Below are 10,385 nucleotides of genomic sequence, written 5' to 3'. Positions count from 1 at the left end.
CTCCTCTTGAATCCATGTTCATCCAGCAAAACCCCTCGTGAGTTCTAAGATGGATCCACACCAGGCCTGGAGCACCTGTTACTTTAATCTGGGTCAACACTAGCCTGCAGGAAGATCAGACTTGGAGAGGAGGCTGAGGCAGCCTGGGGATAGCAGAGGCTTCCTGGAGGATGAGGAGGCATAAGGCTGATGTCCTGCTCAGGAATCTAGGCTGTGACTGCAGCAGTGTGTGATGGAAACTCATGTCACATGGTTAGTTTGTAAACAGCTCCAGGGTGGCACGTGGCATGGCTGACTGACTGGAGGCAGGCTCTGCAGAGGTATTTGGGTTCCAGCTCCCACTCCTCACTGCCCAGCTAGGGCGGGGTGTGTAGTGTGTGTGTATGTGTGTGTGTGTGTGTGTGTGTGTGTGTGTGTGTGTGTGTGTCTTGCATGCACTAGGAGAAATATTACACAAGCACTCAGAGTTGTCAAATCAAACTGGCAGGCTGGATACAACCCTTGATTTTGCCTTTTGGCAGCTGTGTGATCATAGGCAAGTTTCTCTCTCTCTCTCTCTCTTTCTAAAAAGGCGCTGTGTGTGGTCTCTATGGTTCTCTCTCGCTCTCTCTCTCTCTCTCTCTCTCTCTCTCTCTCTCTCTCTCTCTCCCCGCCCCATCCTTCCACCATGTGGGACCCAAGGATCGAAGTGAGGTCACCAGGCTTGGTAGCAAGTACCTTTACCCACTAAGCCATCTCACCCACCCTCTGCCTTATTTTTGAGACAGGATCTCTTACAATCTGGAGCTCACAGATTCGGCTACACTGGCTGGCCTGGAAAACCCCCAGTATCCTCCTATATGCCCCCCAGAAACAGCCAAGAGACTTACTGTCCCCCTTCCCCAGTTAGGTTAGAACTGGGATTATGGGTCATACCCAGCTTTTTACAAGGGTTCTGGGGCTCTGAACTCAGGATCCCAAGCTTGTGCAGCAAGCACTTTACTAAGCCATCTCACCAATTCCTCTTTATTTTTCTCTCCTTTTGTTTTGCTTTACCTTTGTTTTTGAGACATAGCTTTGCTATGAAACCTAGGCTGGCCTCTGGTTCTCAAGTACTGGAACTGTAGTCCCATGCTGTAGTGCATGGCTAGGCAAATTTCTTATTACTGTAGCCTTTTCTCACCTACAAAATGCATTGTGCCTCATTTGATCTCAGAACATACCACAAGAGATGGGTTCAACGGTACTGCCACACAGTACACTCAGTTCAGCCTGATATTACTATAATAGGGTGGCTGGAGTTCATAGCTGAAGGAAACAGCCAAGAGACTTACTGTCCCCCTTCCCTAGTTAGGTTAGAATGTCGCCTAGCACTTGGGCGACTTTCTGGCTCCACTGTCCAGGGGATGACATCAGACTAGGGAGCAGCTGGCCAGACAATGGAGCAGAGTGTCCTAGGAGGCTGGGGGTTCAGGAAGAGGGAGGAGGAGGGTAAACAAAGCCACGGTGCCAGGCTTGGGGGTTGTGGGGGGGAGTTTGCTGGTCTAGTAACCACCAGGCCTGAAGAGATGAGAAAGGAAGAGAAGGCCTGGAGAACAGGCTAGAGGTAAGGAGAGTCACATAGCCTGGAGGAGGGGAAGAGTGAATTCCAGGGCAGACAGAAAAACATGACACTGGCCTTGTAGCAGGTGGCTTCAGGTTCCCTGTATCCTGGAGTTGGGGTGGGGTCATGTCTCCCAGGTTGAGCTAGGTAACCTCTGTAAGCTGTCTGGCAACCCAGCCCTGGGAACTCATACTGAGAACCTGCTCATTGTCAACCATTACATAAGGCCCAGGGCAGCAAAGATGAAAAGATAAGGCAGGGTTTTGAGGAGAGAGAAATTAATCTGACATTGTAGGTCAGGAATTGGATAGCCTCTCAACTGACCATTCCCTTGGTGCTCATATCTCTGAACCCCAAATCAGCCTATGTGAGGTTCTCATTTGGCATGTCCTCTGTGAGCAACAGGGGCCTGTGAAGCCCAAGACTCAGAATGATGAGGAGAGGGTGTTGGGTCTGGGACCTGTCCTTGGACAGGGAGCTGCAGAGGGTGGAAAGGCCACTTCACACCAGACTATGGTTCCTACAAGGGTAATAGGTTGAATACCAAGTCCTAAGCATTATTATTACTAACCAGGCATGGCAGAGCAAGCTTGCAATGCCAGCACTTGAGAGACAGAGGCAAGAGGATCATGAGTTTGAGGCCACCCTGGACTGTAGAGTAAGTCTGAGGTGAACTTGAACTACCCAGAGAGACTCTATCCAAAACAAAACCAACTAGGGAGATGGCTCAGTGGGTAAAGTGCTTGCCTCATAAACACAAGGGCTTGGGTTTTAATCCCCAGAACCCATATAAAGCTGGTGCATCTGCACTTACACACATGAACATGCACATTCATGCATGCATGCATACATATACACACAGAAAGAGAGAGAGAGAGATTAAATAACAACAATAAGCTAGCAGTGTGCTCTTATAACTAAGTGTTCTCATTAACGCCTCCATACGGATAAGGACGAAGAGGCTGAGAGACAGCAAGTAAGTGGGTAGAGCCTGGATTCAGATCTAGGTGAGCTTCCACGCTATGAGCCTGGCACTATGGGTGACTCCCCTGAACTTCCCTCTCCACCACAGAAGCAGAACATAGAGTTGGGCCCAGTCATGGGGCTCAGGCCCACATTTGTGCAAGTGAACTAAAGTGTCAGGTGACCCCTGTGACTGGTGAATGGGCAGCTGCCCATCAGGCTCTACAACTATTTCTTAGGCATCTTGAACTAGAAGCAGGTTAAGCAGATGTTCCTCAGCCTCTAGGGACAGAGTGAGGTGACAGTCCTCACCCTCCCTAGTGAGGGCTAGCTTTGGTTCATGGCCTCCTGGTGGCTAGGTTATAGGCTCAGGGTCCTCTAGTGATGGTGTAAGGAGCTCCCACCCCCTAGCCTCTCCTCTCAGGGAACAGAAGCTCCCCACCCCCCACCCCCCATCTCCCTTCAAGCTCATATACTTGAGAGTGACTGACCTGGGCTAGGCTAGACCTTGCCTGGATTTCTTTTTTGAATATGACCCTGGAAAACTCAGGGAACTGCAGGGGAGAGGTATCTCTTTTGAGGGACAGACCAACTATGGGTTCTAGACACTTGTCAAGTCTGGGAAACAACAGTGAGTCTCCTTGAGGCCAAAGATGCTGTTGCCAACATTGTGAGAACTCAGCAGGCCCTGAGCACCCTGCAGACCAGGCCTCATCCTGAAGTCCCCAGGGGGTCACAGCCAAGCAGCTGCCTGCCCCACTCTCATCTCTCTCACTGTCTCAACTCTGGACTCCACAGAATAAGTGGCAGCCTCTGGTATCTGCCCCTGATCCCCCACTGTACTAACAGGAAGAGGGCACTAAGATCATATGTCAGGGCCCAGCCCTCCCAGCCTGTAACTGTGGACAAGTCTCCCTGCCTTGCTAGTTCTGTTTTCTCATGCTGATTCCACAGAACTGTGCTGAGCACTGTAGTTAAGAAGCCTCAGAGGCAACCTGGCTATCCACTGTGTCCCTCCACAGCCTAGATATGGTCCCATTGGTCAGACTTCCCTCCTAAAAGGTCATCAGAGGAGGCTGGAGAGATGGTGAAGAGCACTGGCTGCTCTTGTAGAGGACCTGGTTCAATTTCCAGCACCCACATCTTTAACTTCAGTTTCAGGGAATTTTGACAGCCTCTTCTGACCTCTGCAGGTATTACATGCACGGGTACACTTACATACATGCACACAAAACATTCATACACATAAAATTTAAATAAATAGAGGCTGGAGATTAAAATAAACTAAAATAAATAGGGGTTCGGTGGTTAAGAGCTCTGGCTGCTCTTGCAGAGGACACAGGTTCAGTTCCCAACACACACGGCAGCAAACAATCCTCCATAACTCCAGTTCCAGGGGATCCAACAGTCTCTTCTGACCTCCACAACACTGCATAACACGGATGCACTTATATATATGTAGACAATATACTCATACACAAAAATAAAAATAAATAAAATTTCTTTTTAAATTAATAAATTAAAAGATCATCAGAGCTAATGGCACATCCACCACTCCTCCCTCACTTCCCAGGAGTAGCCTAAAAGAATCACACAGGTAGGATGGCTGGCATTGTGAGTATTTATTTGGTATCTTCCTCCTTATATTTGAGGAAGAAATGAAGGCATCCCACAATGATTTGGAGGGGTGTGGACAGAATGAAGGGCTGAGGAGGGAGCAGGGCAGATGCAGAGCTGACAGTGGAGTGCCAAGTCCTCGGCCTAGTTAGTGCCTTCCTGGCTAGGAACCACACAGGAATCTGGAAACAACAGTGACCAAAGAGCTGCCACATCTCCAAAAGGTCCCTCCCAGGCTCCACCTAGATAGATCCTCCCTCCTGGTCCCTGCAGGCTCCCAGAATGACCACCAGATGGTAGCATCAAGCAACATTCTCTCTCCCTACTCCTGCTTTCTCTCTCATTCCTCCACAGCTGCCTTGCCAGCCCTTCCTCTTCCTTATTTCTCTTGCTATCAAAACAGATCCTGGGGTTTCTCTGCATTGAATTCAAGGAAATCAGCGACATATGAGTGTAAGCATCTGATGGATGCTTCCATCAGATGGAAGTGTCTGACAGCTGTCTGGGCAGACACCAGGGGACCCTGGGATTAGGACTTTGTGCTTTGGTGCTGAATGTGGAACAGTGACAGCTTTCTATGGGCCTAGCACCTGGCACTCAGGAAGTATCCACTGAACTGATCTGAACAGAACCAAAGTAACAGACTGGTGTAGTTAAGAAATGTGGGTTCTGCTGGCAATGTGATGACTTTAGGGATGCAGACTGACCCCACTGAAGGCAGCTATCCCTAAAGCCTCTACTCAGGACAAACTATATCCTGGGTTGGACTGTGCCACTGCTCACAATTCTTAATGCAAGGAGGCCATGGCGAAGACATATGGAGGGGTGCTTGGGCTCTCTTATCTCTCCCCACATACCCTTCTGTGCAAGCCAAACCATTTAATAATGTAGGAGCCAGCTCCTCTTGACCCCTGGCTGGGAGACTGGGTAGAAGGGAGTGAGGCAGCAAAGGGGGATGAGACTACCTGACAGAGAGGCTCATGGGAAATAATTTACGTCCTTTACCCCCCAATCCCACCCATCTAAAAAAGGACATGGATCCCCTATTGAACCCAAAAAAATAGAAGTTGATCTAAGACCCTTGGTGGCTTTTCTCCCACATGTTGGCTGATGTCTCCCTGATGGCTCAAGACTGCCTAATCTGATCTTGCCCTGGTTGCTGACTGAGGGCATGGGGTAGATAGATGGAGGAGGGCCAGGGTGGATGGGCCAGCTTCAGTGCAAGCCTGGGAACTCCTTGAGAACGTCACAGGTCTTTTTGTGCATGACCTCGCGGAGCTTCCTGACCCGCCGTGCACTAGATGCACCTACAAAGCTGTCAGGTCTCAGCATGGCCATACCACCCTCCACCTCCCCCATGATAATGAGCGGTGTCTCACCCACCGTCACATTGGGACAAGGGCAGGCCCAGTCTACATGAAGCAGAGTGACCTCCAGTGGCTCCCGGCCCAGGAACTTGAGGCCCATCTTCTCATCCTTTAGGACCTCATCCACAGTCACCAGGGCGCGGCCTGAGTCAGGCTCCTCGGTCATCTCAGAGACCCTGCCCAGGATGACAAAATCACTCCGACAGAAGCTGGTGACGAGTTTCTGCCGTGGTTTGCAGGCCCGACAGTTCTGGTTGCCCCGTGGAAAGGGACACGACTCCTCACAGGCCTCCCGACTTTCAAAGTTGTTGTCATTGCCCTCACAGCCACCATAGATGAAGGACTGGCACTGGCCTGTCTGGCTGTTGTAGGCCCAGCGTGGCGCATAGGCTTTGCAGGGCCCCTGCAGGGCAGGCAGGCTGCATGTGGCCAGCGGCCCACTCATGCAAGCCAGCATGCAGGCTTCGTAGGTCTCAAAGTGGTTGAGGTTGCGATGGCAGTGGCCAAAGGTGAAGGTGAGGCAGTTATTAACCTGGGCGTCAAAATGCCAGCGTGTCTGCTCCTCACCGCAGTCTTCACTGTCTGGAGGCTTCAGGCACTCAGCTGTTGGGAAGGCTGTGCCATTGAGATTGCTCTCTGATGTGGTGCCAGCCTGACCCCCCCTGATGACAGACAGTGGGAAGTCAGCCCTCAGAACCCCAGCAGCATTCTGGGCTGTGCAGGTGTAGATGCCGGCATCCTGGGGCTGAGCGTTGTAGATGACCAGCTGGGCAATGTTGGTAACCACCACATTGCCACGCACATGATTGGGCTTCATGACCACATTCTCCCGATCCTCCAGTTGCTTCTCCCAAGTGAGCTCAGGCCGGGGCCGGCCCACCACGTCACAGAGGAAGCTCACTGTCTCACCCACAGTGACCGATTGATGGACAGGGTGATTGAGCAGGGCTGGGGCTGCCATGTCTAGCCCCAGAGTTTCTGGAGAGGCCGTAGTAGGATGCACAGTAGTCTCAGGTGGTGGGGGACTGGTGTTGGGCCAGGTGAAGTGATAACGGCAGGTGACCACAGCCAACGTGATACCCTTGGAGCATGCCTCAGCATCCATGTAGCAGCGGTTGTAGTAGGTGAGGCCGTCTGAGGCACAGGTGAAGCTAGGCTCCTTCTCACAACGATCTTTGCATTTGCACACAGGCTGTCCGTCCCAGATGTCACATTCAGAGCCCTGCTGCAGACACATGAAGTGGTCACACGTGGCCTCCTTGGGCATGCCCACAGGGCCCTTCTTCCCTTTCACATCCATGTAGCGGGCTGCTACACAGCTCTTGGTCCCACACACATTGGGGCAGCACTTCTCATAAGTCTCGCATTCCTGAAAGACCAGAGAGAGAGAAAGAGAGTTCTGTTCTGAACTGAAAGGAGAAGGAAGGATGAACAGACTCCTATATCTCCCCCAGGGTTGTGGCATGGGAACTCACACATACATGTATGCAAACGCACACCTACTGTGAACCAGGCCCTGTCTAGAAACTCTGTCATCTGTCAGCTTATTGTGCTCTTCCAAGCTTAAGCGGGGAGGGGTGTGCAACCACTATTCCCACTTTATACACAATGATACTAAGACACAGAGAGGTTAAGAAACTTGCCCAAGGTCACATGGCTGGTAGTGTGGGAAGACGTGGGTCACAGACCTCTAAGAAGAGATATGTACTTACTACTATTTCCAAGATGAGAACATAGAGAGGCAGAGAGGTGACACCCAAGTCACAGAGATGAGAGGTGACACAAAAGGGCTCTAACTCCCTTAAGTGAGACCCTGGAATCCAGTGCCATATGGCTATCAAATAAGGCATATAGGCTTATAGCATGAGGTTGCCTTTTTGTCTGTTTGCCTTTGGGGTTTAGGATGTGTTGGTTAACTTAAAGAAGTTACATCTGTGACCCATGTTCAAGGCTATCAACACTTATCTTCCCCGAAAGACACCAACACACACTGAACCCTAGATGCCAGCTCTGGTGGCCCGTAACAGACCCTTGTGACCAGAAACAAAAAGTCCTCCTGGTGACAAAGGATATACGTGCATCAGCAAAGCCTTGCCAGCCTGTAATTCCCCGCTGACTTCTCTGGAGCCACATAAGGCTTTAGTTTAATTCCTCAAAATTAGCACATGCTGCTGGAGCCGACACAAACACAGATCGCATGTGGCGCTTTCCACAATGTCACATCGTACTGCTGGGAGGGGGCCGTCCTGCTAATCCTCCACCAGGTAGTGACTGCGTGAATTAGACCTCACCACACTGGCCTCTTGTCCTTCCGACTTTGATTCCAGACTCTTTGACATTCCACATGAGCTAAGAGGGGGAAAATACCCCCCACCCCGGCTGTGTGGAGCCGCCTGCTTGACTTGTTTACTGTTCTCCCCTTTTCGGCTCAGAATGGGGACTTTGTTTTGCAGCCCTTGTTTGGCATAGGCTTCTAGGCCACACCAGGGGAGGCTTGGGGACAGGGATGGGTCACACCCAGAGCTGAGGCCAGAGAGAGAGAGAGAGAGAGAGATCTTGAGAATGGAGGATGGACAAGGACACAGGGAGCTGTGGGCAGAAGAGCTTGTTCCTTGGCCTGGGGATTACCACATTCCCTAAGTTACTGTGGCTAGACAGTTCCTTGAGGGCCCAGAGGTCCAGGAGTGGCTGGGGCCTCAGGGACTGGGGCCATGGGGACCAGGGAAAGGAAACCTGGAGGTGATCCTTAGAATACATTTCTCTTAAGCAGCTGCAGTGGACCCATAGGCTACCTGAATCCCTAGCAGCATGCAGGTGACTTGCCCAGCAGACACCCAAAGTCAACCAGAGTCCCACTGCCCTCAATTCCTACCTGACTTCAGGTCAGCCAGTATCTGTGAAAGAGACTTCCCAAAGGTAGCCATCTGATAGCAAAACCTCCTTAGATGGGAGAGTCACTATCTCTCCCCACTGCTTTTTCCTCAACACTACCATCATGCACTGGAACATCTGTCCTGAGAGACCTCAGAACTGTCCCCAGGGAATGTGAGGCAGAGACTACTCCAGGGAAGCCCCAGGCTCTCCCCAGTGTAACCAGTCACTTGCAGAAGCACCAGGGCCTCTCATATTCCTTAGTGATGCCCAGACCCAAAGCCCTGAGAGACTCTGGACCACCCTCAGAGCTGGTCAGACTAGGCAGGAAGTGGCTGTATTCAGAGCAGGCACAGGTACCACCGGCCTCCCTTCTGGGAGGATGGACAGGGATAGCTTTTGGGAGTACCTGCCTGGCAGCTTGAGAGAAATGCCTGAAAGAGGCCCTGCCTGTTGCGGCACCCTCAGGTGAGGAGCAGAAGGGTATACTGAGGACCCCACAGGTGAGAACTCAGCCTGCTTCCCTCCAGGACACCCAGAATATCTGGCCAGGCCTGCTTCTGCCCACCCTGTGCATCGGCTTCATTGCTGTGTGGGTCAGGTTCAAACTTGGAGAGAGGGCTGTAAGCTAGAATGAACAGCAGCCGTGGTCTAAGATAGCCAGTTTTCCAAGTGGACCTCACTGGCCAAGGCATCACTCTTGAGTATCCATTCTCCCACCTGTGAGTGGACAGCTGACACCCACCCTGCTGGTGTGTCATTCTGATCCATACTGTGTCTGGCACAGTGCTGGCCCCCAGCATCCCCTAGCAAACAGGAAGAGGAACCCTCCAAGAGGAACTTGGACATCACACCCTCTTCTTCCAGGCCTCCACTGTAACATCAAGCCCTGTCTGCAGGTGGGCCGGATCTGTTTTCCTTCGGGTTTCTGGAAGCACTTCTGAGTCCTCCCCACACCATGGCTCCTACCCCCTCACTGACCCACTCACATGGTCCATCTCTGGTTTTGGGATTCCCACTCACCTGGTCTGTTTCACACTCTCGCTTGCAGGTGCTCTGGGCATCCACCCAGAGGTTGGGGTTCATGTCGTTGGGGCAGATGCCTGCATGGGAATAGCGGATGGGCGGCAGTGCCAGGCCTCTCAGGGGCACCCCCAGCAGCAGCAGCAGCAGCAGCAGCAGCCCCCAGTGTAACCAAGATCGATGGCACCCCAGGGCCCACATGGTGTGGTCTGCAGGGGCCACAGGGCTCCACTGTGATGACATCAGGGGCTGAGGCCCACCAGGGCCTCCCTCTCCAGGGCTGGCGACACCTGCCCTCCCTACCCCAGCAGGTCTCCTTGCTGAGGCTTCTGCGCTGGCGGCTGCCGTGGCTGCCTCCACCAAGTGCAGCCTGCTGGGCTGCGCGGCTTCAGATAAAAGAAAGGTCTTTGGAAGGAAACTCCGTCTCCGGGGTGTGCAGGGAGAGGAACACAGCAGGGGCCTGAGCCTGGATTTATATCCTGGGCGCGCCACCCGAGTGGGAGCGAGCTAACCTGATGCCTGTGACAGGCAGGCTGCTGGCGCCTCTGTCCCGTGGCTGATCACAGAATTATTGCAGAAGGGGGAAAAAGCTGGAAGCAGTTTAGGCAGCAGTATCTGGCACGGTGGGACACCTGCTTGTTTTTGACTCCAGGAGGCCTTTTAACCCTTTCCAGGGCCAGAAATGGCATGTGCTTTAGGGGGGCGGGGGGGGGCGGGGGGAGCTGGCCCCAGGACACGCAGGCTCACTGCAAGGCAGGTTTGTTTCCCTTTCCTCCACCTCCTCGGGGCCAGGCCCCCTCCTCCCCTTCGGCCACCTCTAAAGAACACACAATCGCTTGTTACAAGGAGGGACCTGAGCTGCTGGGTTAGCGTCGCCCAGCTCGGTAGTACATTTGAGAGCAAATGACGTGGAAAAACAAGTTCACGGCCATTCCAGGGCGGGCCTGAGCAGCGCAGCGCTG

At 52.5% G+C, this 10,385-nt stretch overlaps 1 protein-coding gene across 1 annotated transcript; it reads right to left on the bottom strand.

Moving 5' to 3' along the window:
* Positions 1–4,148: 4,148 nt before the first annotated feature.
* On the bottom strand, positions 4,149–10,015 carry Wfikkn2 (WAP, follistatin/kazal, immunoglobulin, kunitz and netrin domain containing 2). Its single transcript, XM_008838383.2, has 2 exons — positions 9,424–10,015; positions 4,149–6,898 (listed from the first exon to the last, which is right to left on the bottom strand). Exons 1-2 carry the CDS (start codon positions 9,664–9,666, stop codon positions 5,378–5,380), a joined length of 1,764 nt encoding a protein of 587 aa, XP_008836605.1. The 5' UTR covers positions 9,667–10,015; the 3' UTR covers positions 4,149–5,377.
* Positions 10,016–10,385: the final 370 nt, after the last annotated feature.

The sequence above is a fragment of the Nannospalax galili genome, unplaced genomic scaffold (assembly GCF_000622305.1).
Source record: "Nannospalax galili isolate Female #2095 unplaced genomic scaffold, S.galili_v1.0 scaffold95, whole genome shotgun sequence".
Lineage (NCBI taxonomy): Eukaryota > Metazoa > Chordata > Mammalia > Rodentia > Spalacidae > Nannospalax > Nannospalax galili.
This window is presented reverse-complemented; position numbering and strand designations above follow the sequence as displayed.

Coding starts and splice junctions, on each gene's coding strand:
- Wfikkn2 (XM_008838383.2), bottom strand. CDS start 9,666: ATGTCATCACAGTGGAGCCCTGTGGCCCCTGCAGACCACACCATGTGG. Junction 6,899..9,423: donor GAGAGTGTGAAACAGACCAG/GTGAGTGGGAAT, acceptor CTGGTCTTTCAG/GAATGCGAGACTTATGAGAA.